Source organism: Ranitomeya imitator, chromosome 5 (genome assembly GCF_032444005.1).
Source record: "Ranitomeya imitator isolate aRanImi1 chromosome 5, aRanImi1.pri, whole genome shotgun sequence".
In the NCBI taxonomy this organism is placed as follows: Eukaryota; Metazoa; Chordata; class Amphibia; order Anura; family Dendrobatidae; genus Ranitomeya; species Ranitomeya imitator.
Window position 1 is genome coordinate 506,096,206 of NC_091286.1, and position 23,094 is coordinate 506,119,299.

General features: G+C 44.9%; 1 protein-coding gene across 1 annotated transcript in view; it reads left to right on the forward strand.

Moving 5' to 3' along the window:
- Positions 1 to 23,094, forward strand: part of DHX36 (DEAH-box helicase 36) — a 101,050-nt gene that overhangs the window by 56,085 nt on the left and 21,871 nt on the right. The window contains exons 9-13 of the mRNA XM_069727464.1: positions 2,102 to 2,183; positions 9,216 to 9,356; positions 14,825 to 14,927; positions 18,215 to 18,302; positions 18,387 to 18,442. Coding sequence (XP_069583565.1) covers positions 2,102 to 2,183; positions 9,216 to 9,356; positions 14,825 to 14,927; positions 18,215 to 18,302; positions 18,387 to 18,442 — 470 coding nt within the window. The remainder of the gene's footprint in view (positions 1 to 2,101; positions 2,184 to 9,215; positions 9,357 to 14,824; positions 14,928 to 18,214; positions 18,303 to 18,386; positions 18,443 to 23,094) is intronic.

Sequence of the window (23,094 nt, forward strand, 5' to 3'; positions counted from 1 at the left end):
TGGCGCCACCATTGATTCCAGCCAATGTTGCGTTCAAAAAGTCAAATGGTGCTCCCTCCCTTCCGAGCCTCGACGTGTGCCCAAACAGTGGTTTACCCCCACATATGGGGTACCAGCATACTCAGGACAAACTGGACAACAACTTTTGGGGTCCAATTTCTCCTGTTACCCTTGTGAAAATAAATAATTGCGGCTAAAAAAATCAATTTTTGAGGAAAGAAAAATGATTTATTTTCACGGCTCTGCGTTATAAACTTCTGTGAAGCATTTGGGGGTTCAAAGTGCTCACCACACATTTAGTTAAGTTCCTTGTGGGGGGGTCTAGTTTCCAAAATGGGGTCACCTGTGGGGGGTTTCTACTGTTTAGGCACATCAGGGGCTCTCCAACGTGACTCCCCCAGACCATTCCATCAAAGTCTGTATTTCAAAACGTTACTACTTCCCTTCCGAGCCCCGACGTGTGCCCAAACAGTGGTTTACCCACCACACATATGGGGTATTAACGTACTCGGGACAAACTGGACAACAACTTTTTGGTCCAATATCTCCTGGTACCCTTGTGAAAATAAAAAATTGCGGGCTAAAAAATCATTCTTTTGAGGAAAAAAAAATGATTTATTTTCACGGCTCTGCGTTATAAACTTCTGTGAAGCACTTGGGGGTTCAAAGTGCTCACCACACATCTAGATTAGTTCCTTGGGAGGTCTAGTTTCCAAAATGGGGTCACTTGTGGGGGAGCTCCAATGTTTAGGCACACACGGGCTCTCCAAACGCAACATGGTGTCCGCTAACGATTGGAGCTAATTTTCCATTCAAAAAGTCAAATCGCGCTCCTTCCCTTCCGAGCCTTGCCGTGTGCCCAAACGGGTTTACCCCCACATGTGAGGTATCTGTGTACTCAGGAGAAATTGCCCAACAAATTTTAGGTTCCATTTTATCCTGTTGCCCATGTGAAAATGAAAACGTTGAGGCTAAAATAACTTTTTTGTGAAAAAAAAAAAAAGTGCTTTTTCATTTTTACGGATCAATTTGTGAAGCATCTGGAGGTTTAAAGTGCTTTCTATGTATCTAGATAAGTTCCTTGGGGGGTCTAGTTTCCAAAATGAGGTCACTTGTGCGGGAGCTCCAATCTTTAGGCACACAGGGGCTCTCCAAACGCGACATGGTGTCCGCTAAAAATTAGAGCCAATTTTTAATTCAAAAAGTAAAATGGCGCGCCTTCCCTTCCGAGCCCTGTCGTGCGCCCAAACAGTGGTTCCCCCCCACATATGGGGTATCGGCATACTCGGGACAAATTGTACAACAACTTTTGGGGTCCACTTTCTCCTTTTACCCTTGGGAAAATAAAAAAGGTCATTTTTGGGACTAAAATGTTAAATGTTCATTTTTTTCCTTCCATGTTGCTTCTGCTGCTGTGAAACACCTGAAGGGTTAATAAACTTCTTGAATGTGGTTTTGAGCACCTTGAGGGGTGCAGTTGTTAGAATGGTGTCACTTTTGGGTATTTTCATCCATATAGACCGCTCAAACTGACTTCAAATGTGAGGTGGTCCCTAAAAAAATGGTTTTGTAAATTTTGTTGTAAAAATGAGAAATCGCTGGTCAAATTTTAACCCATATAACTTCCTAGCAAAAAAAAAAAAATTGTTTCCAAAATTGTGCTGATGTAAAGCAGACATGTGGGAAATGTTATTTATTAACTATTTTGTGTCGCATAACTCTCTGGTTTAACAGAATAAAAATTCAAAATTTGAGAATTGCAAAATTTTCACCAAATTTCCATTTTTTTCACGAATAAATGCAAGAATTATCGACCTAAATTTACCACTAACATGAATCCCAATATGTCACGAAAAGACATTTTCCTGAGTTATTACCTCATAAAGGGACACTGGTCAGAATTGCAAAAAATTGCCAGGTCATTAAGGTCAAAATAGGGTGTGTCATGAAGGGGTTAAGGTTAAAAGAACTTTTCAGATTCACAGTTGATTTTGTTGACATCACATATTTGTTGTGAATTGCTTTTCATGTCATTAGATATTTTCATTGGAAAAAAAAATAGTTAGCTGGGAAAAATATTAATTGAGTCTTCTCCATACAGACAACTGTCCTATGCTGCACATCCCTGGATTAACATTCCCTGTAAAGGAGTATCTCTTGGAGGATGTATTCGAAATGGTGAAGTAAGTGATGTCCACTCTAATTGACATAAACGCACATATTACTTCTCTCCATGATTTCACCCCAAATTGCTCCTTTCCATGTCTCCCTTACAATGCCTATCTGCATATTGTCCCCTCTCCCCCTTGCTATTCTATGCACCCTTTCACAATCCGCCAATTGCCCTATAATGTACCCCAGAATTTCCTTCATTGCCCTTTTATGTGCCCTAGCAGTAAACCCAACCCTTCCCTACTTTGCACCCTCCTCTAAAATTAAAGCACCTTTCATATTCAGCTCCTCCGTGGGTCGCTTGGGCCTCTTTCACACTTCCGTTTTTACAATCTGCACAGGATCCGTCAAAAAGTTGAAATGACGGATCCTGTGCAGATTGTAAAAAACGGTTGCACTGGGCCCGTTTTTCTGACTTACCCGTCGAAGCTATGTGCACATGTTGCGTATGCGTCTTTGCAGTGGTTTTCCGCTGCGAAAACGCATACACAACACAACCCAGGTTAAAAATAATTTTAAAAAAATGAAAAATCGCAATATTCTTACCTTCCGGCGTCCCGCGCAGCTGTACCGATGCTCGCGATGCTACCGGCAGCTGGCGTTCCCAGTAATGCCTTGCGTGCAATGACCTCTGATGACGTGCGGTCTCGCGAGACCGTGACGTCATCGGGTCATTTCGCAGTGCATCCATGGGAACGCTAGCTGCCGGGGGCATCGGTAACGCTGCGCGGGATGCCGGAAGGTAAGAATATTGCAGGTTTTTTTATTTTTGACATTATATCTTGTTACTATTGATGCTGCATAGGCAGCATCAATAGTAAAAAGAGAGAGAGAGAGAGCGAGCGAGAGAGAATTTCCCTGACTGGAAATTCTTCCACGCATGCTCAGTTTCAAAAGACTGAACCCATCGCTGGATTCCTGCTTTTGATAGTCGGTGATGGATCCTGCGCCCATAGGCTTCCATTATAGCCAACGACGGACGGTGATCCTCTGAACGTTTTCTCTGCCCAACGGACAGCAATTTTCCGACGGATCCAGTGCACGACGGATGAAACGGATGGCTATCCATCACAATCCGTCGCTAATACAAGTCTATGGGAAAAAACGGGATCCTCAGAAAAATTTGCTGGATCCTGTTTTCTCCTTCGCCTCATTGGGGGACACAGACCATGGGTGTATGCTGCTGCCAATAGGAGGCTGACACTAAGTAATACAAAGAAAGTTAGCTCCTCCCCTGCAGTATACATCCTCCTGCTGGCCCCCAGCTAACCAGTTCTTGCTTAGTGTCCGTAGGAGGCACACGGACGGGTCTGCTATTCAGACCCAAAGAACTCTTTTTACTTTAACCTTTTACAACGGACGAAGGGGGCAATGGATTCTTTCATGTTCCGATCTCCCCCGAACCAACAACAGGCGAGCACGGGAGTTTCACCTCTCCGTATCCTCTCCTGCGACGTGGGAAGCCACTGCCTGAGCTGATTCTAGGGGCGACGGGCCCCTTCAAGGGCACCGATCTCCCCCCTCCCTTATCAGACGAGCACTGGAGTGTCACCTCCAGTATCCTCTTCTGCAGCCAGGCCTATTGCCGGACATGCAGCCCTGTCCACCAGGTTTTACCCTCGGCTGTACAGAGGCACCTTTCAGCGTGGCGTCCAAGCAGCCCCCACTGCACCACCACTATTAAGAGTGGATGGTACACGGAGGCGGAAGGTTCCTCTCCACCTCCCTGCTAAAGGAACGATGGATTGAGGACTTTTCTTACCCCTGCACCGTCCAAACAGCAGCAACAGCACAGGATCTTTTCTCTACCTCTGACCTGCTGAACAAAGCTGCATACTGGGGTAAGTGCTGGGACTCGAGCGGTTGGAGGGCTCTGCACATCTGGCGGTTTATTCCCTCGTTCGGCGCCGGCTGGCTTAAAAAATTTAGCCCCCGGCTTCGGGTTTGTGTAGGCCGCAACCCGGAACTCTTCAGGCTCCGCCCCCCTAATCAGGCGCCTCTCATTCAGGACGAGAGCTCTATTCTCGGCGGCCATCTTCATCCTCCTGCCATTTCCGGACACGAGCTCATCCGGAAGTGGCTGCTGCATCGCACCGGCGGTACTCAGCGCTGAACACAGCGCTATTCCAGACGGGGGACTCAGATTCTCGGTGAGGAGAATCCTCCCTCCGCACCCCTCCCCCGCACGCACCCCGGCAGCATAAAGGGACTAGCGTTCCCTCTTTTTTAATACTTAACACCTGCAATCTCTGGTTGTCTTCCCTGGCCTTAAAGACACATGCCCCTTATAGGTACATGTCCAGCTTTCCCTGGCTTTAACACATGACCAGCATCCCCTGGTCTTAAAGGTTCCCTAGTTTTTATAAAGGGGCACATTACCAGCATTCTCTGTTCTTTAAGTCATGACCAGCCAGGAGCCGGTCACCTTCCACAGAGTACTTAGTTCAAATGAGCTCAGGAGCCCTCCGCCGATCCCGGCTCTTCCCAGAGTACCTGGCTCCCCTCAAGGGGCTTCACCTTCATAATCTTTGAAAAATGCCCCAGTCTTAAAGGCACATGACCAGTATTCCTGGTCTTAAAGGCGCATGACCAGTATTCCTGGTCTTAAAGGCGCATGACCAGTATTCCTGGTCTTAAAGGCACGTGACCAGTATTCCTGGTCTTAAAGGCACGTGACTAGTATTCCCTGGTCTTAAGGGCACGTGACCAGTAGGCCCTGGTTTTAAAGGCACATGACCAGTATGCCCTGGTTTTAAGGGCACATGACCAGTATGCCCTGGTCTTAAAGGCACATGACCAGTATGCCCTGGTCTTAAAGGCACATGGCCAGTATGCCCTGGTCTTAAAGGCACATGACCAGTATGCCCTGGTCTTAAAGGCACATGACCAGTATGCCCTGGTCTTAAAGGCACGTGACCAATATCCCCTGGTCTTAAGGGCACATGACCAGTATGCCCTGGTCGTAAAAGCACATGACCAGTATGGCCTGGTCTTAAAGGCACATGACCAGTATACCCCGGTCTTAAAGGCACATGACCAGTATGCCCCGGTCTTAAAGGCGCATGACCAGTATTCCCTGGTCTTAAAGGCACACGACCAGTATTCCCTAGTCTTAAAGGTGCATGACCAGTATTTACTGGTCTCAAGAGCACATCATCAATCCGAGGCTGGTCACCCTAACTGAGCTCTGGAGCCTTCCGCCGCTCATCCCCTAACCACAACCCATGGTTTCTCTGACAAGAGATGGAATCCCTCTGTGAACCCTCTGTGGCTCGGAGTGCTCGCAGGACCGATATACATGGTCCCTCTCCTACATGGGAGCCGTCGGCTAGCAGGGGCCACAAGTGTTCTAGGAAATCGTACTGGCGTCTAGAAAACGGAAGTTTTCACTTCCTGATCTCTCCCCTATGATTTGTTGAGAACAACGCTGAATATGGATTGCATATTGCCTTGGATTGCCAGAGCTTCAGCAAAAGAGGGACTCTCCTATTTATACCATCAACAAATTGACGAGTGATTCACTGGACAGAAGCCTCTAAGTAGGTTGCCATACCTGGTCTGTTTTTTATGGGCGACGGGTCCTTTAAAAGGCACCGATTTCCCCCCCCCACATCTTCAACACACGAACACATGCAGTGTCGCCTCCATGTATCCTCTTCTGCATCCAGGCCTAAAGCCAGACAACCTGCCCTGTCCACCCGGGGACCTCAACTCTGGGGATGTACAGAGGCACATATTTTTGGCGTCCGAGCACCCCCCTTTGTATCACCACTATTTAGCGGATGATGCAAGAAAGCGGACGATCCCTCTCCACGTCCCTGTTAAGAGGATGATGGATCGAGGGTTCCTAATTTTCTACTCTGCACGACGATGGCAAGAGACCTGCTGGTTGCAGCCCCGCTTTTTGCCACTTGGCAGACTAATCGGGTAGAATTTCTTGTGGTATACCTACCAGTATCTCCGCCCGATGTATCATCACTTAAAATACCACAGACGGTCGGATAGCAAATCTGATGCGTTCCGTCTTGTGGTTTCGGGTTCAGCGCTCTCCACCACATGGGTTGCTTGACCAATAGTCTCCTGGTCAGAGACCTTAACTACTTCGATTCAAATCAAATCTTCTGAGCGGGAGACTAACAAGGGATCGTGTCTTTTCTACAGGCCCATCCAGCAGTGGAAGCGTTGTCCAGGACAGTCTAGATCTAAGGAATCTTGGTTTCAAAAAGGAGGCAACGAAAAGTAAGATCTTTCCTGGACCTCAAACTTCTAACAACCTTTCACAGGGTCCTCCTTTTTCAGATGGAGTTCCTCCGCTCAGCCATCGACATTCGGGATTCTTACCCTCACATGCCTATTTTTTCCCCTCTACAATAATCTCTTCGCCTTTCCATTCGCGAACAGCATTTTCAAGTCACGATCTTGCCCTTCGGCCTGGCTACCGCACCAGAGTGGTCGCAAGGGTCATAGCGGTGGTCATGTGCTTCTTGCATCCTAGAAGCATGGTCGTCCTGCCCTACTTGGTCGACTTTCTAGCCGCTCTTCAAGGACTACGTTGAGTCGTCTATATCACTTGCAATACCCTCTCACTTGGGCTAGCAGCTAAACTTAGACAAGTTTTTTCCTCATTCCCAGCCCAGCAGATCCTCTTTGAGGATGATCCTGCACAAGAAGGATGTTGATTCTCTCTCGAGTCAAGGTCGTGGCCCTTCAACAGGGAGCTTGTGCACTTGATCACTCATTCCCTCGGTTCATTCAATTCGCTAGGAGGGTTCTGAGGAAAAAGTCGACAATGGAAGAAGTATCTTTCGTTTTCAGCAAGTGAGTCAGGCTTTCAAAGTTAGTCTCTAAGCTCCATCCTCATCCAGAGCCTTCTCCTGGTCCAATGGTTATTAGGGAATACCGATGCCAGTCTTCTTCTCCCGATCATTTCTCTGGACATCTGAACGGTACGGCTATTCCTACAGCAGGTCCACTGCCTTTAGATGGATCAACCATCCGTCTTCAATTGGATAATGCCACGGCTGTACCATATGTCAATCATCTAGCAGGTACCCACAGTCAAGCGCCATGGTCGAGGTACCTCGCACTCTCTGATGGGCCGAGATCTATCATTCAGTGATCTCAACAGTACATATCCCTGGAGTAGAACACTGGGCGGCTGACATATTCAGCCGTCAGGGTTTCTCCTCAAGTGAGTGGGAACTTCACTCGGAAGTCTTCCTTCAGATCTGCCTTCACTGGAGTACTCCAGTTGTAGGTCGGATGGCGTCCAAGCTGAACGCCAATGTACTCCAGTTCATGGGTTGGCCTCGAGATCAGAGACCATCGCAGTGCATGCTCGGTTCTTCCATGGTACCAATTTCCATAACCCCTCTTCCACTACGTCTAAGGTCCTTTTGGAAGCAGAAAGGGCCCCAGTGATCCCGGGAGACCCGCACTGACCATGTCAGGTTTTCTCACTTGCGGTGCTAGTATTTTTCCTTCTTAGTTCGACAAAACTGGAAATATGGTCTTTCTCGCAGGGAGCCTTCACCTGTAGTTCTTCCCTACTGCGTACCGTTAGATCTGTGGGACCTTAATGGTCCTGGGGATTTTACAGTAGACTCCTTTTTCGATCCAGAAAGACTTTACTATCAGGGAAGGTCACTCCCCTTTTTTCTCTGCGTTCTTGTCATCCGGATGAGTGTTCAGAGCTCACCGCTCTGTTTTCTTTCAGTCTCTTTTTCTTATTCCCATCAAAGCAAGGTTGCCCTCAAGCCATACCCTTCCCTCGTTGCCAAGTTGGTTTTGTATTCCCACTGTTGCAGGAGCATCGTCCTCTCATCTCCTTCGGCTTCAGTCCATAAGAAGGAAGGGGTTCTCCATAATCTGGAAGAAGTAAGTGCTCCGAGCGGGTACGTATCGAGGACGGCGTCCTTCCGAAGGTTGGACTCTTTACTTGGGCTTCTCGATGGTAAGTAGGCTTCCTGACGGTCACAGGAAGTGTTTAACCGTTTCATCGGCCATGTTAGCCTGGTGGATTCTTTTCACCATCCAGGAGTCCTTCCGTGCTAGATGTCAGCCTATCTCCCTGTCTGAGGGCTCTAGGCTCCAGACGTCGGAAGCACGACCGCAAGCTTACGAATTCCTCCAGTCCGCAGGCATTCTTGCAGCACTATAATTCACACACTTCCACAGATGTGAGTCTGGGCAGGTGGACTTTGCAGGCCGCGGTGGCGCACTTGTCAGTAGCGGTTACACGGCCTGATCTGATGTTGTCCCCACCCAGGGACTGCTTTGGGACGTCCCATGGTCTGTGTCCCCCAATGAGGCGAAGGAGAAATAGGGATTTTTGTGTACTCACCGTAAAATCCTTTTCTCCGAGCCCTTCATTGGGGGACACAGCTCCCTCCCTATTATTAGTTTGTACTTGTTTTTATCATTTGATATGTTATACTCTCCTATATATTGTGAAATGCTATACACTTATATGTTCTAATTGATCTCCTACTGCTTTTGCACTGAACTGGTTAGCTGGGGGCCAGCAGGAGGGTGTATACTGCAGGGGAGGAGCTAACTTTCTTTGTATTACTTAGTGTCAGCCTCCTGGTGGCAGCAGCATACACCCATGGTCTGTGTTCCCCAATGAAGGGCTCGGAGAAAAGGATTTTACGGTGAGTACACAAAAATCCCTATTTTCAAAAATCGACGGATTTCGACTGGAGCTCAAAGACGGAAGTGTGAAAGAGGCCTTACTAGTACCTGACATCTCCTCTGCCTGTGCGGCCCTGGCCCTGGTGGCAGTGTGATGACCTCGTACTGCTGCACATCGGGGCCGAGACTGACGCACACTTCTGGCGCCATATTGCTCAAATGTATTAATGTCTGAAAGATGCGACTACATTTGAATATAGGAAGGCAGCGGCGTTTCCTGGACAGCAACACGGGCTGCACAACAAATGAAAAAACAAGAACATATTCACAATTGGTTTTAAGTATTCAAAATATAGCTGATATTTGTTGCCCTTATGAAAAACAACCTGTAATTTGTCTATTTTTATTAGATATTCCCCCAACGATGAAGATTGGAAGCCAAAAACAAATAGACGTTTTATGCAGGGACGTAACACTCGCCCTGAAAAAGCTGAAAAGGAACAAATCTACATGGAACGCCTTCCAGAATTTTTAAGGCGACTTGAAGGAAAGTGAGTGAGAGCTTCTTTCTAAAGTGCTGTTGCTGAAGCCAAAGGCTGTAGAATATTCCAGATTCCGCTGCGCTGTGTGGACTAGTCATTGTCTGTTTGCTATCCATTCTTCTTGGTCTTACACATTCCTATAATCTGCACCACACCAATGTTAACCCCTACACTGGTCAGAATCAGAAAAATTACACATCATCAATGAGGGCTACTATGGTTTTAGTAACCATAGTGATGAAAGGGGTATATTGTGAGAATTACTCCTTTTATTTAAAAATAATATAAAAATTTAACCCTTTCACGACATGCACCATATATATATATATATATACGGTGCCAAGGTAGCTGCGTTCTTACAAACTGACATACCGCATATACTCGAGTATAAGCTGAGATTTTCAGCCCATTTTTTTAGGCTTTTAGGCTGAAAGTGCCCCTCGGCTTATACTCGAGTCATTGTCCCAGTGGGTCGGTGGGGGAGGGGAAGCAGCAGGAGTGGCGGCTGTCACATCATACTCACCCCCTCTTGGCGTGGTCTCTGCACGTCCCTGCTTCTCAGATGGTCTCCAGTGCCGGCAGTTCGTCCTGTGTTCAGCGATCATGTGGTACCGCTCATTAAAGTAATGAATATGCACGCGACTCCACTTCCAAAGGGGTGGAGCACATATTCATTACTTTAATGAGCGGTGCCATGTGACCACTGAACACAGGAACAAGCTGTCAGCGCCAAAGACCATGGGAGAAGCAGGGACTTGCAGAGACCACGCCAGGAGGGTGACTATGACAGGGTAGGGTGAGCCATGCGATATTCACCTGTCCCCGTTCCACTGCCGGGCTCGGTCTTCCGCGTCCTCTGGCTGTAACGTTCAGGTCAGAGGGCGCAATGATGTGTTAAGTGCGTGCCCTCTGCCTGAACAGTCACAGCCAGAGAATGCGTAAGACACTGCGGCGCGCGGCGGTGGAACAAGAACAGGTGAATACCGCAAGTGCTGGGGGCCTGAGCCAGCGGCGACACCGGCACCTGGCCCCCATAGCGCGCCGGTGTCCCCACCTGCTCAGGACACCGGCACCTGGCCCCCAACGACGAGAGGTGAGTATGTTATTTTGTTTTTTTTTAATCACAGCAGCATATGGGGCATATTATTATTCTATGGAGCATCTTATGGGGCCATCAACCTTTATGGAGCAGCATATTGGGCATATTTATTCTATAGAGCATCTTATGGGTCCATCATTAACCTTTGTGCAGCATTATATGGGGCATATTTTTATATGGAGCATCTTATGGGGCCATCATTAACCTTTGTGCAGCATTATATGGGGCATATTTTTATATGGAGCATCTTATGGGGCCATCATTAACCTTTGTGCAGCATTATATGGGGCATATTTTTATATGGAGCATCTTATGGGGCCATTATTAACCTTTGTCCTGCATTATATGGGGCATATCTTTTGTATGGAGCATCTTATGGGGCCCATGATGAACTGTATGGAGCATTATATGGGGCTCATTCAATATTGATAGTCAAAAACTTTTAACTTACTGATGTCTCAATTAATTTTACTTTTTATTGGTATCTATTTTTATTTTTGAAATTTATCAGTAGCTGCTGCATTTCCCACCCTAGGCTTATACTTGAGTCAATAAGTTTTCCCAGTTTTTTGTGGCAAAATAAGGGGTCTCGGCTAAAACTCGGGTCGGCTTACACTCAAGTATATACGGTATGTATGCGACGCCATGACTGCGTGGGCTCCCACCGCGATCAAATGTGGGTGTCTGCTCTGTATGAGAGCTGATGCCCTGCAGCAGCGCCCACGATTGATGCTAGCACCGATCATGGATGTTTAACCCCTGTGATGCCGCTGTCAATAGTGACAGCGACATCACGGGGCATCACAGAGGGAGGAAGCTCCCATCGGCACAAAGTGATGCGATCGCATTATGCTGATGGTCTCCATGGTGACCCCGAGCCAAAAGGTGGCCTGTTGGCTCATCATCAGAGCACGCCTCCTTCCTGCATGACAGACGCTCATCTAATGCTGCAATGCATTGCATTGTATTAGATCAGTGACTTGTCAGTGTGAAGTTGGTGTCTCATCCTGGGACAATGTAAAAAAGCAAATAAAAATTGTAAAAATATTTTAAAAACTCACAAAAAACTGAATCCAATACATATATGCATTTTATTTATGTGAAAAAAAATACACATTTGGTATTGCTGTATCTGGTACCACCTGACCTGTAAAGCTGTCCCACTAGTTAGTCTCTTTAGTGAACACAGTTAAAGCATAGTTTTTTGCTTCTTTATTTATTTTTTATCATACTGCTGAACAAAAAGTGGAATAAAACACGATAAAAAAAGACTGAACTGAATACAAATGGTATCTCTGAAAATATCATCTTGTCCCACAAAAAACAAGCCGCCATACAGCTCAATCAGTGGAAAAATAATTAGAGCTCTCAGAATAAAGCGATTCAAAAATATATATTTTTTCTATAAAATAGTTTTTATTGTGTAAAAGCACTAAAACATAAAACAACTATATAAATGTGGTATTGCTGTAATCAAACTGACGCGAAGAATAAAACTGCCTTATCTAGGTTCTAAAAAAGTGTCACTTGTGGGAGGTTTCAATTCTTTATGAACATCAGGGACTCTCCAAACTCAACATGGCGTATACTAATGATTCCAGCAAATTTTGCATTCAAAAAGTCAAATGGTGCTCTTTCCAATCTAAGCTCTGCTGTGCGCCCAAACAGTAGTTTTCCTCCACATATTGGGTATCTGCATACTCAGGAGAAATTGCACAACAAATTGTGTGGTGCATTTTCTCCTGTTACCATTGTGGTAAAAATGGGATTTTATTTTTTACAGCTCAACATAATACATTTCTGTGAAGCACGTGGGGTTCAAGGTGCTCACCACACTTCTAGATAAGTTCCCTGAGGGGTCTAGTTTCCAAAATGGTGTTACTTTTGAGCAGTTTCCCTGTTTAGACGCACCAAGGGTTCTCCAAACGCGACATGGCGTCCGATGTTATGGCTGCCGGGACCAATCAGCGACGGGCACAGTCCGATTAGTTACTCCCCTGCACTCACTGCCCGGCGCCCGCTCCGTAATCCCCTCCACTCACCGCTCACACAGGGTTAATGGCAGCTGTAACGGCCCGCGGTGTAACGCACTCTGTTACCGCTGCTATTAACCCTGTGTGTCCCCAACTATATTGCCCAGCCCACGTAGTATATTGCCCAGCCCACGTAGTATATTGCCCAGTCACGTAGTATATTGCCCAGCCACGTAGTATATTGCCCAGTCACGTAGTATATTGCCCAGCTGCGTAGTATATTGCCCAGCTACGTAGTATATTGCCCAGCTACGTAGTATATTGCCCAGCCCACGTAGTATATTGCCCAGCCCACGTAGTATATTGCCCAGCCCACGTAGTATATTGCCCAGCCCACGTAGTATATTGCCCAGCCACGTAGTATATTGCCCAGCCACGTAGTATATTGCCCAGTCACGTAGTGTATAGCCCAGCCACGTAGTATATTGCCCAGTCACGTAGTATATTGCCCAGTCACGTAGTGTATTGCCCAGTCACATAGTATATAGCACAGCCCACGTAATATATTGCCCAGCCACGTAGTATATTGCCCAGTCACGTAGTATATTGCCCAGTCACGTAGTATATTGGCCAGCCACGTAGTATATTGCCCAGTCACGTATTGCCCAGCCACATAGTATATTGCCCAGCCACACAGTATATAGCAGAGCCACGTAGTATATTGCCCAGTCACGTAGTATATAACTCAGTGTGGTGTAGGTTTTACCCTGCAGTTTGCTGCTTTGGTTGTTTTTTTGTCTTCTGTTTTTGTCTGCTTTTTGTGACTCTCACATATTTATTGATGACATGATATTATTGTTTTAAATAAAGTTTATAACTTTTTCAAATTTTGTTGCTTCCATCATGCTGTATAGTCCTAGAAACATAAATATGAGTACCTGGACTGTAACACTATAGGTTTAAATGTGGAGTCCATCCGTTCACCTTTTCTGCGTCGCACAAAGACACCGTGATTGGAACCAAAGATCTAAAATTTGGACTCATCAGACCAAAGCACAGATTTCCACTGGTCTAATGTCCATTCCTTGTGTTCTTTAGCCCAAACAAGTCTCTACTGCTTGTTGCCTGTCCTTAGCAGTGGTTTCCTAGCAGCTATTTTACCATGGAGGCCTGCTGCACAAAGTCTTTTCTTAACAGTTGTTGTAGAGATGTGTCTGCTGCTAGAACTCTGTGTGGCATTGACCTGGTCTCTAATCTGAGCTGCTGTTAACCTGCGATTTCTGAGGCTGATGACTCGGATAAACTTATCCTCAGAAGCAGAGGTGACTCTTGGTCTTCCTTTCCTGGGGCTGTCCCCATGTGAGCCAGTTTCTGTGTAGCACTTGATGGTTTTTGCCACTTCACTTGGGGACACTTTCAAAGTTTTCCCAGTTTTTCAGAATGGCTGACCTTTCTTAAAGTAACGATGGCCACTCATTTTTCTTTACTTAGCTGCTTTTTTCTTGCCATAATATAAATTCTAACAGTCTATTCAGTAGGACTATCAGTTGTGTATCCACCAGACTTCTGCTCAACACAACTGATGGTCCCAACCCCATTTATAAGCTAAGAAATCCCACTTATTTAACCTGTGAAGTGAAAACCATTCCCGGTGACTACCTCTTGAAGCTCAACAAGAGAATGCCAAGAGTCTGCAAAGCAGTCATCAAAGCAAAAGGTGGCTAATTTGAAGAACCTAGAATATAAGACATAATTTCAGTTGTTTCACACTTTTTTGTTAAGTATATAATTCTACATGTGTTAATTCATAGTTTTGATGCCTTCAGTGTGAATGTACAATTTGCATAGTCATGAAAATACAGAAAAATCTTTAAATGAGAAGGTGTGTCTAAACTTTTGGTCTTTACTATATCTCTCTGGTTTAAGGGCATAAAATTAAAAGTTTGAAAATTGCAAAATTTTACCACTATAATGAAGTACAATATGTCATGAAAAACAATCTCAAAATCGGTGGGATCGGTTGACTCATTCCGGAATTATTACCTTATAAAGTGACACTGGTCAGAATTTTAAAATTTGGCTTGGTCATGAAGGGGAAACTGACTTCACACTGAAGGGGTCAAACCACAAGTGAAACCCCCCCAAAAAGAAGCCAGGAGCAGGCTGTGCACCCTGGTCTGTGACGTAACGTCCTAACAGAGAGGGGGAGAGCAGAACCACTGTCACAATCAGTAGCGGGAACTTTCGGGATTGCAGTCAGCGCTATGTTAGCTTTATAGATCATGAAGGCATGTCCATTAAATACTTTATCTCCCCAGAGAGCCTCTTTAAGGAGTTCATGTGCTTTTTATCAGAATGAATATAAATGCGTTCCAGTTGACAATTGACTTTCTAATTTCCTGTAGATATTCTGAAAGCACGATACGCGCCGTGCAATGTATGGATGAGGAAAAGGTTAACCTTGACCTGATTGTGGAGCTCATCAGATATATTGTTTTGAAGGGAGAGGTAAGATCTGTTTTGATGCAAAAGAATAAAGTGAAAATCATATTCTTATTTTGGTCATCATTCACTATAGATTTTTTTCTTCTTATATCTTTAAAACAATCAGCACTGAAAATATATTTACCCCTCCACTGCCAGGAACGTATGACATAGAGCATGACTTTATATGATTGATGCAAATAGAATGCGTAGGCGAGAGTTTTTGTATATTAAGGGAATCTGTCAGCAGGTTTTTGCTACCCTATCTGAGACCAGCAGAATGTAGGGGCAAAGACCCTGATTCCACTGATGTCTCACTTACTTTACTGGTTGCTGCAGCTTTAATTTCAAACTTTATTATCTGCTGAATATCTCCCAGTTCTCTAAATACTGAGCTCTGTATTACCCTCTTACATCACTGATTGGCGGCTTTCTGCCTATGGACAGTGTACACAAAAAGTTGCCAATCTGGTGGAGGCAGGGTCTTTAGATGCGCCAATTCTGGCGCTTTCCCTGTCTCTTCCCACCTGCCCTGTGGCGGCAGCAAGTGGGGTTCATATTTGTGGGCTTGATGTCACCTTTGTATTTTCAGGTTACTTGAAGCCCAGCATTTAGTAATGGAGAGGTGTCTATAAGATACCTATCTGTTACTAATCCTATACTTATATTGTAAATAAAAAACACCCAGATTAAAGTCCTTGTTGTGAAATAAAAATACACCGCGTTATAAAGATTTTAAAATTTTGTAGAATTTAAAAATAACAAACAGTTATACTCGCCTTATGCTCATTCCATTGAAACCCTGGTCTCTTGTAAAAAACAAAACAAAAACAAAACAAAAATAAAAGTACAATATCCCTCACCTGTCCAACATACTGTCCAACGCCGTTATCCATGTCTGCAGTAATTGGTTTTCAACCTGGATGGTGGAGCTGCTGCGAGCGCAATGTCAGTGACTAGCGGTAACTTCATCGAGGTTACTACAGGTCACAGAGGCTGTGTTCCCAGCTCACTTCAGTATGAGGTGGGCCGATGAACTACAATGACATCAGTTAAATCAACGGTAGCACCGTGAGATAAAGTTTCAAGATGCTGAGCTCAGTGAGTTCACCGTAAGAAATTTCTCACGGTGCTAGTGGTGATCTCACTGAGATCACTTCAGTTCATTGGCCTGGCTCACACTGAAGTGAGCTGGGAACGCAGCCTCGGTGGCCTGCGATAACCTCGATGGCGTCTCTTCACTGATGCTGGTACTGTCCAGGTTGAAAACTAATTATCACAGACATGAATCATGGCGTGGGACAGCATTTCGGACAGGTGAGGGATATTGTTTTCTTTTCTTTTTTTTTTTTTTTTTTTTTTTTACAGGGGACCAGGGCTCCAATGGAATTGGCCTAAGGTGAGTATAAGTGTATTTGTTATTTTTAAATAAATTTGTTTTTATTTTAAATAAAGGACTTTATTCTGTGTTTTTTATTGACAATATAACTATGTGGTTAGTAATGGAGAAGTGTCTTTTAGACACCTCTCCATTACTATTTGCTGGGCTTGATGTCACCTGAAAATACAAAGATGATATCAACCCAACAAATATGAACACCACTTGCCACCGCCACAGGACAAGTGGGAGGAGCCGGGCAAAGCACCAGGATTAGCGCATCTAAAGGATGTGACTTGGCTGGGGTGACTGCAGGCTGCTATTTTAAGACTGGGGGGGAGGCCAATGTCCATGTCCACTTACCAGACTGAGAATACCAGACCCCAGCTGTCTGCTTTAGCTTGGTGGGTTGACTAAAATGGGGGGGGTCCCACACAGTTTTTTTTTTAAATTATTTAAATAATTAAAACGCATGGCATGGGGACCGACCCCTCTATTCTTGATAACCAGCCATGATAAAGCTGACAGCTGAGGTTTGCAACCTGCAGGTATTAGTTTTGCCATGCTGGTTATCTAAAATAGAAAGATTTCACGTCATTTTTTAGATTTAATTATAGCCCTGGTGCAGGCTGATGAATGCTCCCATCAGTTGCTCTTGCTCTCGCTGTTATTAGTGGCAGCAGGTGTAGGCTAATGGGAGTAGTACTCTCTTATCCGCTGACGCTTCTGTGATTGTAGGTAAACCTTTTACTGCCAGTCACAGCTGATGGCTCACCTTGTCATCTGACAATGTGGGAACCGCAGTTCTATGAACACTGGTAATAATCTTACTGCCGATCAGAGGCAGTGTTTGCCGTGCTGTCATGCAGATGACAGCATAGCAAACAATGGATATTTGGGTACTGTTCTGGTAGCTGACCCCTACTTTTTCTTTTTGAATGTTCGGCCGGACCCGACCATCCAGGGGTTCACCCATAACTACTAATAATATTAGCAAATGCCTCCAATTAGAAATGTAATATAATATTTCTGATTTGCTATGTTTCTTTCCTCATGTGCAGGGCATTGTTGGACCTTAAGTATCCATGGTTACGACCACTCATATAGTTGCTAATGGTCATAACTATGGATATCTAAACTACTGCAATGCCCTGCACATGGCGATACTGACATAGTGGGTCATAAAAACTACTACATTTCTAATTGGAGGTATTTGCTAATATTATTACACCTACTACATATTGGGATAGGATCTTGGAGATGTTCAGTAACCTACAGACACTGTCAGCTCGGCGCTGTTATACTGAATAAAATGATACCTTGATGAAATCCGTCTTTATTTTCAGTTTAATGATATGCTCGTACTTCGGGGCGGCCTGTGGGGGTCTTCATGTGGTGCTCTGCTTAGCTACTCATATGTGTGGCTTCTGACAGGTCACTGATCCCTCAGGGACCTACCCCCTATTTTACATAATGAATATTCTATATATTGAAGAAAGAAAAAAACACCTCCAGCATGATCGGCATGTAATTTGGTTAGTTGGTGCTGTGTATATGTATATATATTATACAATATTGATTCTGTAAACTAGGGAGCAGGTCAGTGAGGGATCAGTGACCTGTCAGAAGCCACACTGGTGAATACCTAATCAGAGCCCCACATGAAGACCCCCACAGGCCGCCCCGGAGCACGAGCATGTCATTAACTTAAAACTGAATATAAAGATTAAACAACAACCACAAGACGGATTTAATCAACTAAGGTGTCATTGAAATCAGTATAACGGCGCCGACCTGACACTGTGTGTAGGTTACTGTGCACAATCCTGCTGACAGGTTCCCTTTAAGTATTATCCATCGTTGATTGCTTTAATCCAGATCATTCATATTGTATAAAGATTTGAGTTCACATTGGTTTGTTTTGTGGTTTCAGGAAGGTGCCATCTTGGTTTTCCTTCCAGGCTGGGATAATATCAGCACTCTAAATGACTTACTGATGTCACAGGTCATGTTTCAGTCTGGTAAGTCTGTATGTCGGATCTATGAGCTAAAAGGAATGCATCAGGGCAAGTCATCTGGATAATATTCTGAATTATTTTTTACAGATCAGTTTATTATTATCCCGCTGCATTCATTGATGCCAACTGTAAATCAAACCCAGGTAGGTTGTAGAAATGAGAACTTATCAAATGATTTCTTTCACACTTTAGTTTCCTAAAGTGAATCTGTGACCAGATTTTTGCTACCCCACCTGAGAGCAGCATAATTTAGGGGCAGAGACCCTTATTCCAGTGATATCATTTGCGCCAGTTGCTGCAGTTTTGCTGAAATCACTAATTTATTTGCTGCTTATCCAGCAGAGCTCAGATTGCTGAGCCCGTATAACCCCGCCCACACCACTGATTGGTTGCTTTCTGTGTACACTGTAAAGTGGCAGAAAGCTGCTAATTAACGTTGGGGGCTCGTTTACACAGAGCAGGAGGACTACAAGGCACCAGACACTTAAGGCCCCGTCACACTAGACGATATCGCTAGCGATCCGTGACGTTGCAGCGTCCTCGCTAGCGATATCGTCCAGTGTGACAGGCAGCAGCGATCAGGCCCCTGCTGTGATGTCGCTGGTCGGGGAAGAAAGGCCAGAACTTTATTTCGTCGCTGGCTCTCCCGCTGACATCGCTGAATCGGCGTGTGTGACGCCGATTCAGCGATGTCTTCGCTGGTAACCAGGGTAAACATCGGGTTACTAAGCGCAGGGCCGGCTGCCCGGCGCTCTGCTTCTCTGCTCTGGCTGTGAGCGCCGGGCAGCCGGCCCTGCGCTTAGTAACCCGATGTTTACCCTGGTTACCAGCGAATACATCGCTGAATCGGCGTCAGACAGAGGAAGGTAAGTATGTAGTGGTTGTTTTTTTTTTTACTTTAGCGATGGTAACCAGGGTAAACATCGGGTTACTAAGCGTGGCCCTGCGCTTAGTAACCCGATGTTTACCCTGGTTACCAGCATCGTTGGTCGCTGGAGAGCTGTCTGTGTGACAGCTCTCCAGCGACCAAACAGCGACGCTGCAGCAATCCGGATCGTTGTCGGTATCGCTGCAGCGTCGCTTAGTGTGACGGTACCTTTAGTCCTGTAGTGAGAAAACACTGATTTTATTGAAACAAAACCCACAGACCAGTAACTGACACATCGCTGGAATTGGGCTCTCTACCCCTATATCATTCTGCTCTCTGATTACATACCATAAATTTGCTGACATATTTGTTTTAACCGGTTAGTAGGTATAATATTTACTTTTTTTTTAATATATATATACAATTCTTTTATAGTTTTAACATATTGTGTCTTATTTACTCACTCTTATGCAGTGTCAAACAAGTAAAAAAAAAACTCAAGTTTATGATTGCATATGATAAATACAATACCATATGGAGCCACAGTCCAGCATTCGATGGATTTTTTTGTTTATTTTACAGATACATTGCAATTCTGTAATATAGGAAACTGTAAATGGTCTTATACTGGGTCTTACTAGCTCATGCTGTCAAAAAATGAATTTCACTCGGATGACAACTAGGAAAAAAAAAATCGTCTGCGTTTTCTGGATGAAACTCTGATGATTTGATTTTTTTACACAGTTGTTTGAACTTGGCCTAAGGGTTGTGAACACCGTCAGAGGTTTTAATTTTTTATTTACTTCGAGCTGTCTCTAGGTCCAATTTTCCCACTTTTTGCTCTTACGTTATTCCCACTGCTCCTTAGTGTTCAAATTGTGTGTAGTTTCAAAATCTGCCATAGGGTTTCAGTGATCTTGACCTTTTTTATTTAACGCCACCCGAGAATCTGAGGGACACGCTGCCCGAGGATCTGAGGGCCACGCCACCCGAGGATCTGAGGGCCACGCCACCCGAGAATCTGAGGGCCACGCCACCCGAGAATCTGAGGGCCGCGCCGCCCGAGAATCTGAGGGCCGCGCCGCCCGAGAATCTGAGGGCCGAGAATCTGAGGGCCACGCCGCCCGAGAATCTGAGGGCCGCGCCGCCCGAGAATCTGAGGGCCGCGCCGCCCGAGAATCTGAGGGCCGAGAATCTGAGGGCCGCGCTGCCCAAGCATCTGAGGGCCAAATCCCCTTTGAAAGGATCCTAAAAATTAGCAGTACATAAAGAGGTCTAGATCTCCAGAACCATATGGTGGATTTGAAAAGCTAAAACAGTTTAGAGGAGCAGCAGGAGTAAAATGCAATGCCCCTAATTCATAAAGCATGCCCCTCTTAATCCCTCCAGTAGTGCCTTCATTAAAACTGGCGTGCACAGTGCCAGACTTAATGAAAGATTTTAGTTTTTGGCAGCATGCCTTGCAGAGCCTGACCTAGGTTTCGCCTTCAAAGCTTCTTTTTCTTCTCGGGCTATGCTGCTGAAATTCTAAAGTTTGTTTTGTGAAATTGTATCCTTGTAATTATGGCAAGTAAATCTTCCCGAAGGGATTGCTGATGGTGCAGAACCCTCATGTTTTGGTTCTTATTCTGTAGATAACAGAGGCTCCCGTTATATTTTAAAGGTGGTGGGATACTGGAGCAGCTATATCAAAGCAATCCTGTCTTCTGATTCATGCTGTCCAAGCCGCAAGCAGCACGGATAACACCCCACAAATGCACCCTGGTATATTTATACTTTTAAGGACCCCTCTCTTCTAGAGGGTTTTCACAGGTTTCTCCCCATGAGCACGAGTCCTGTCACTTACCTACAGCAGCACCAGGAAGCGACGGCCGAGGTGGACTAGTCTAGTCTCTATGGGCGCTGGATGTTTAAAGCACCGCCCTGGCGTTCCATATGATATATGTAAATACATACCTGGCTGCAATCGCTCATCCAGGATCTGACTCATGTTGCCCATGGTTTGGGCAACATGAATCAGATGACAGGTTCCCTTTAACATCAAGTGCACATGGCTAGAAGAATATCCCAAGCTGAATAATGAGTCTTCATTAGGGGTCCTTCAGATGTCTGATAATTGGTCGCAATGCATGGACTGGCCACACATCTGATCCACTTTCTATGAATCTGTCTCGCTCGGGTCAGGAGATGTGCGGCTACTCCATGCATTGTGATCTGACATTGGATTTATTATCACAGTCATCTGAAGAGCACTTAGGATGATGAAAAAGATTGTGGTCCCAGGGAAAGATCTGTGGATGAGTTTTGGATCAGTGTGGAGCGGTGCGGTGTCTTGTAATATAGTGGTCCTCTAATAGTCACAGTGGCCTAATGTCTGGGTAGATCAGATACAAGATCCACACATACTTGTAAATGGTACACCAAAAAGCCCAACAGATATATTAACAAGGCCACAGAATGTTTCCGTTCAAAAATTGAAAATTTATTAACAATAAATAGAATCAAATGTATTTTTCCACATCATAATACAACAAGATGCCTCCAATCCAATAACCGGTACTGAATGCGTTGCAGGTGTTTAGCCAATGATAATATTAAAGATCAATATAAAGAACATTTTCATATTGTCATATGACGTATATCCTATAGCTAAAGATGTATATTTATGCTCTAATAGGTTGCTGAGGAAAACCCACTGTGCTCCGGTTTAGCTATAGGATATACGTCATATGGCTAAACACCTGCAACGCATTCAGTACCGGTTATTGGATTGGAGGCATCTTGTTGTATTATGATGTAAAAAAAAAATACATTTTATTCTATTTATTGTTAATAAAGTTTCAATTTTTGAACGTAAACATTCTGTGGACTTGTTAATATATCTGTTGGGCTTTTTGGTGTACCTATATAGTGAATGTGTTCTTGATTCCTTTTTTGGACTAATATGTATAAAAATACTTGTAAATGGCCATTATAGCTTCCTCAGGGGCATGGTGTGATTGCTTGGACTTTGTCTTTAGGTCTAAAATTCTGTTTTGATCACCACTATAGGGAGCGCACCGGTATATAACTCATTAATAATCCATGGAGGCTTCCTGTAACCACCACTATAGGGAGTGCACTGGTAAATAATCCATGGAGGCTTCCTGTAACCACCACCACTATAGGGAGCGCACCGGTATATAACTCTTTAATAATCCATGGAGGCTTCCTGTAACCACCACTATAGGGAGCACACCGGTATATAACTCATTAATAATCCATGGAGGCTTCCTGTAACCACCACCACTATAGGGAGCGCACTGGTATATAACTCATTAATAATCCATGGAGGCTTCCTGTAACCACCACTATAGGGAGCGCACCGGTATATAACTCATTAATAATCCATGGAGGCTTCCTGTAACCACCACTATAGGGAGCGCACTGGTATATAACTCATTAATAATCCATGGAGGCTTCCTGTAACCACCACTATAGGGAGCACACCGGTATATAACTCATTAATAATCCATGGAGGCTTCCTGTAACCACCACTATAGGGAGCGCACTGGTATATAACTCATTAATAATCCATGGAGGCTTCCTGTAACCACCACTATAGGGAGCGCACTGGTATATAACTCATTAATAATCCATGGAGGCTTCCTGTAACCACCACTATAGGGAGCGCACTGGTATATAACTCATTAATAATCCATGGAGGCTTCCTGAAACCACCACTATAGGGAGCGCACTGGTATATAACTCATTAATAATCCATGGAGGCTTCCTGTAACCACCACTATAGGGAGCGCACCGGTATATAACTCATTAATAATCCATGGAGGCTTCCTGTAACCACCACTATAGGGAGCGCACTGGTATATAACTCATTAATAATCCATGGAGGCTTCCTGTAACCACCACTATAGGGAGCGCACTGGT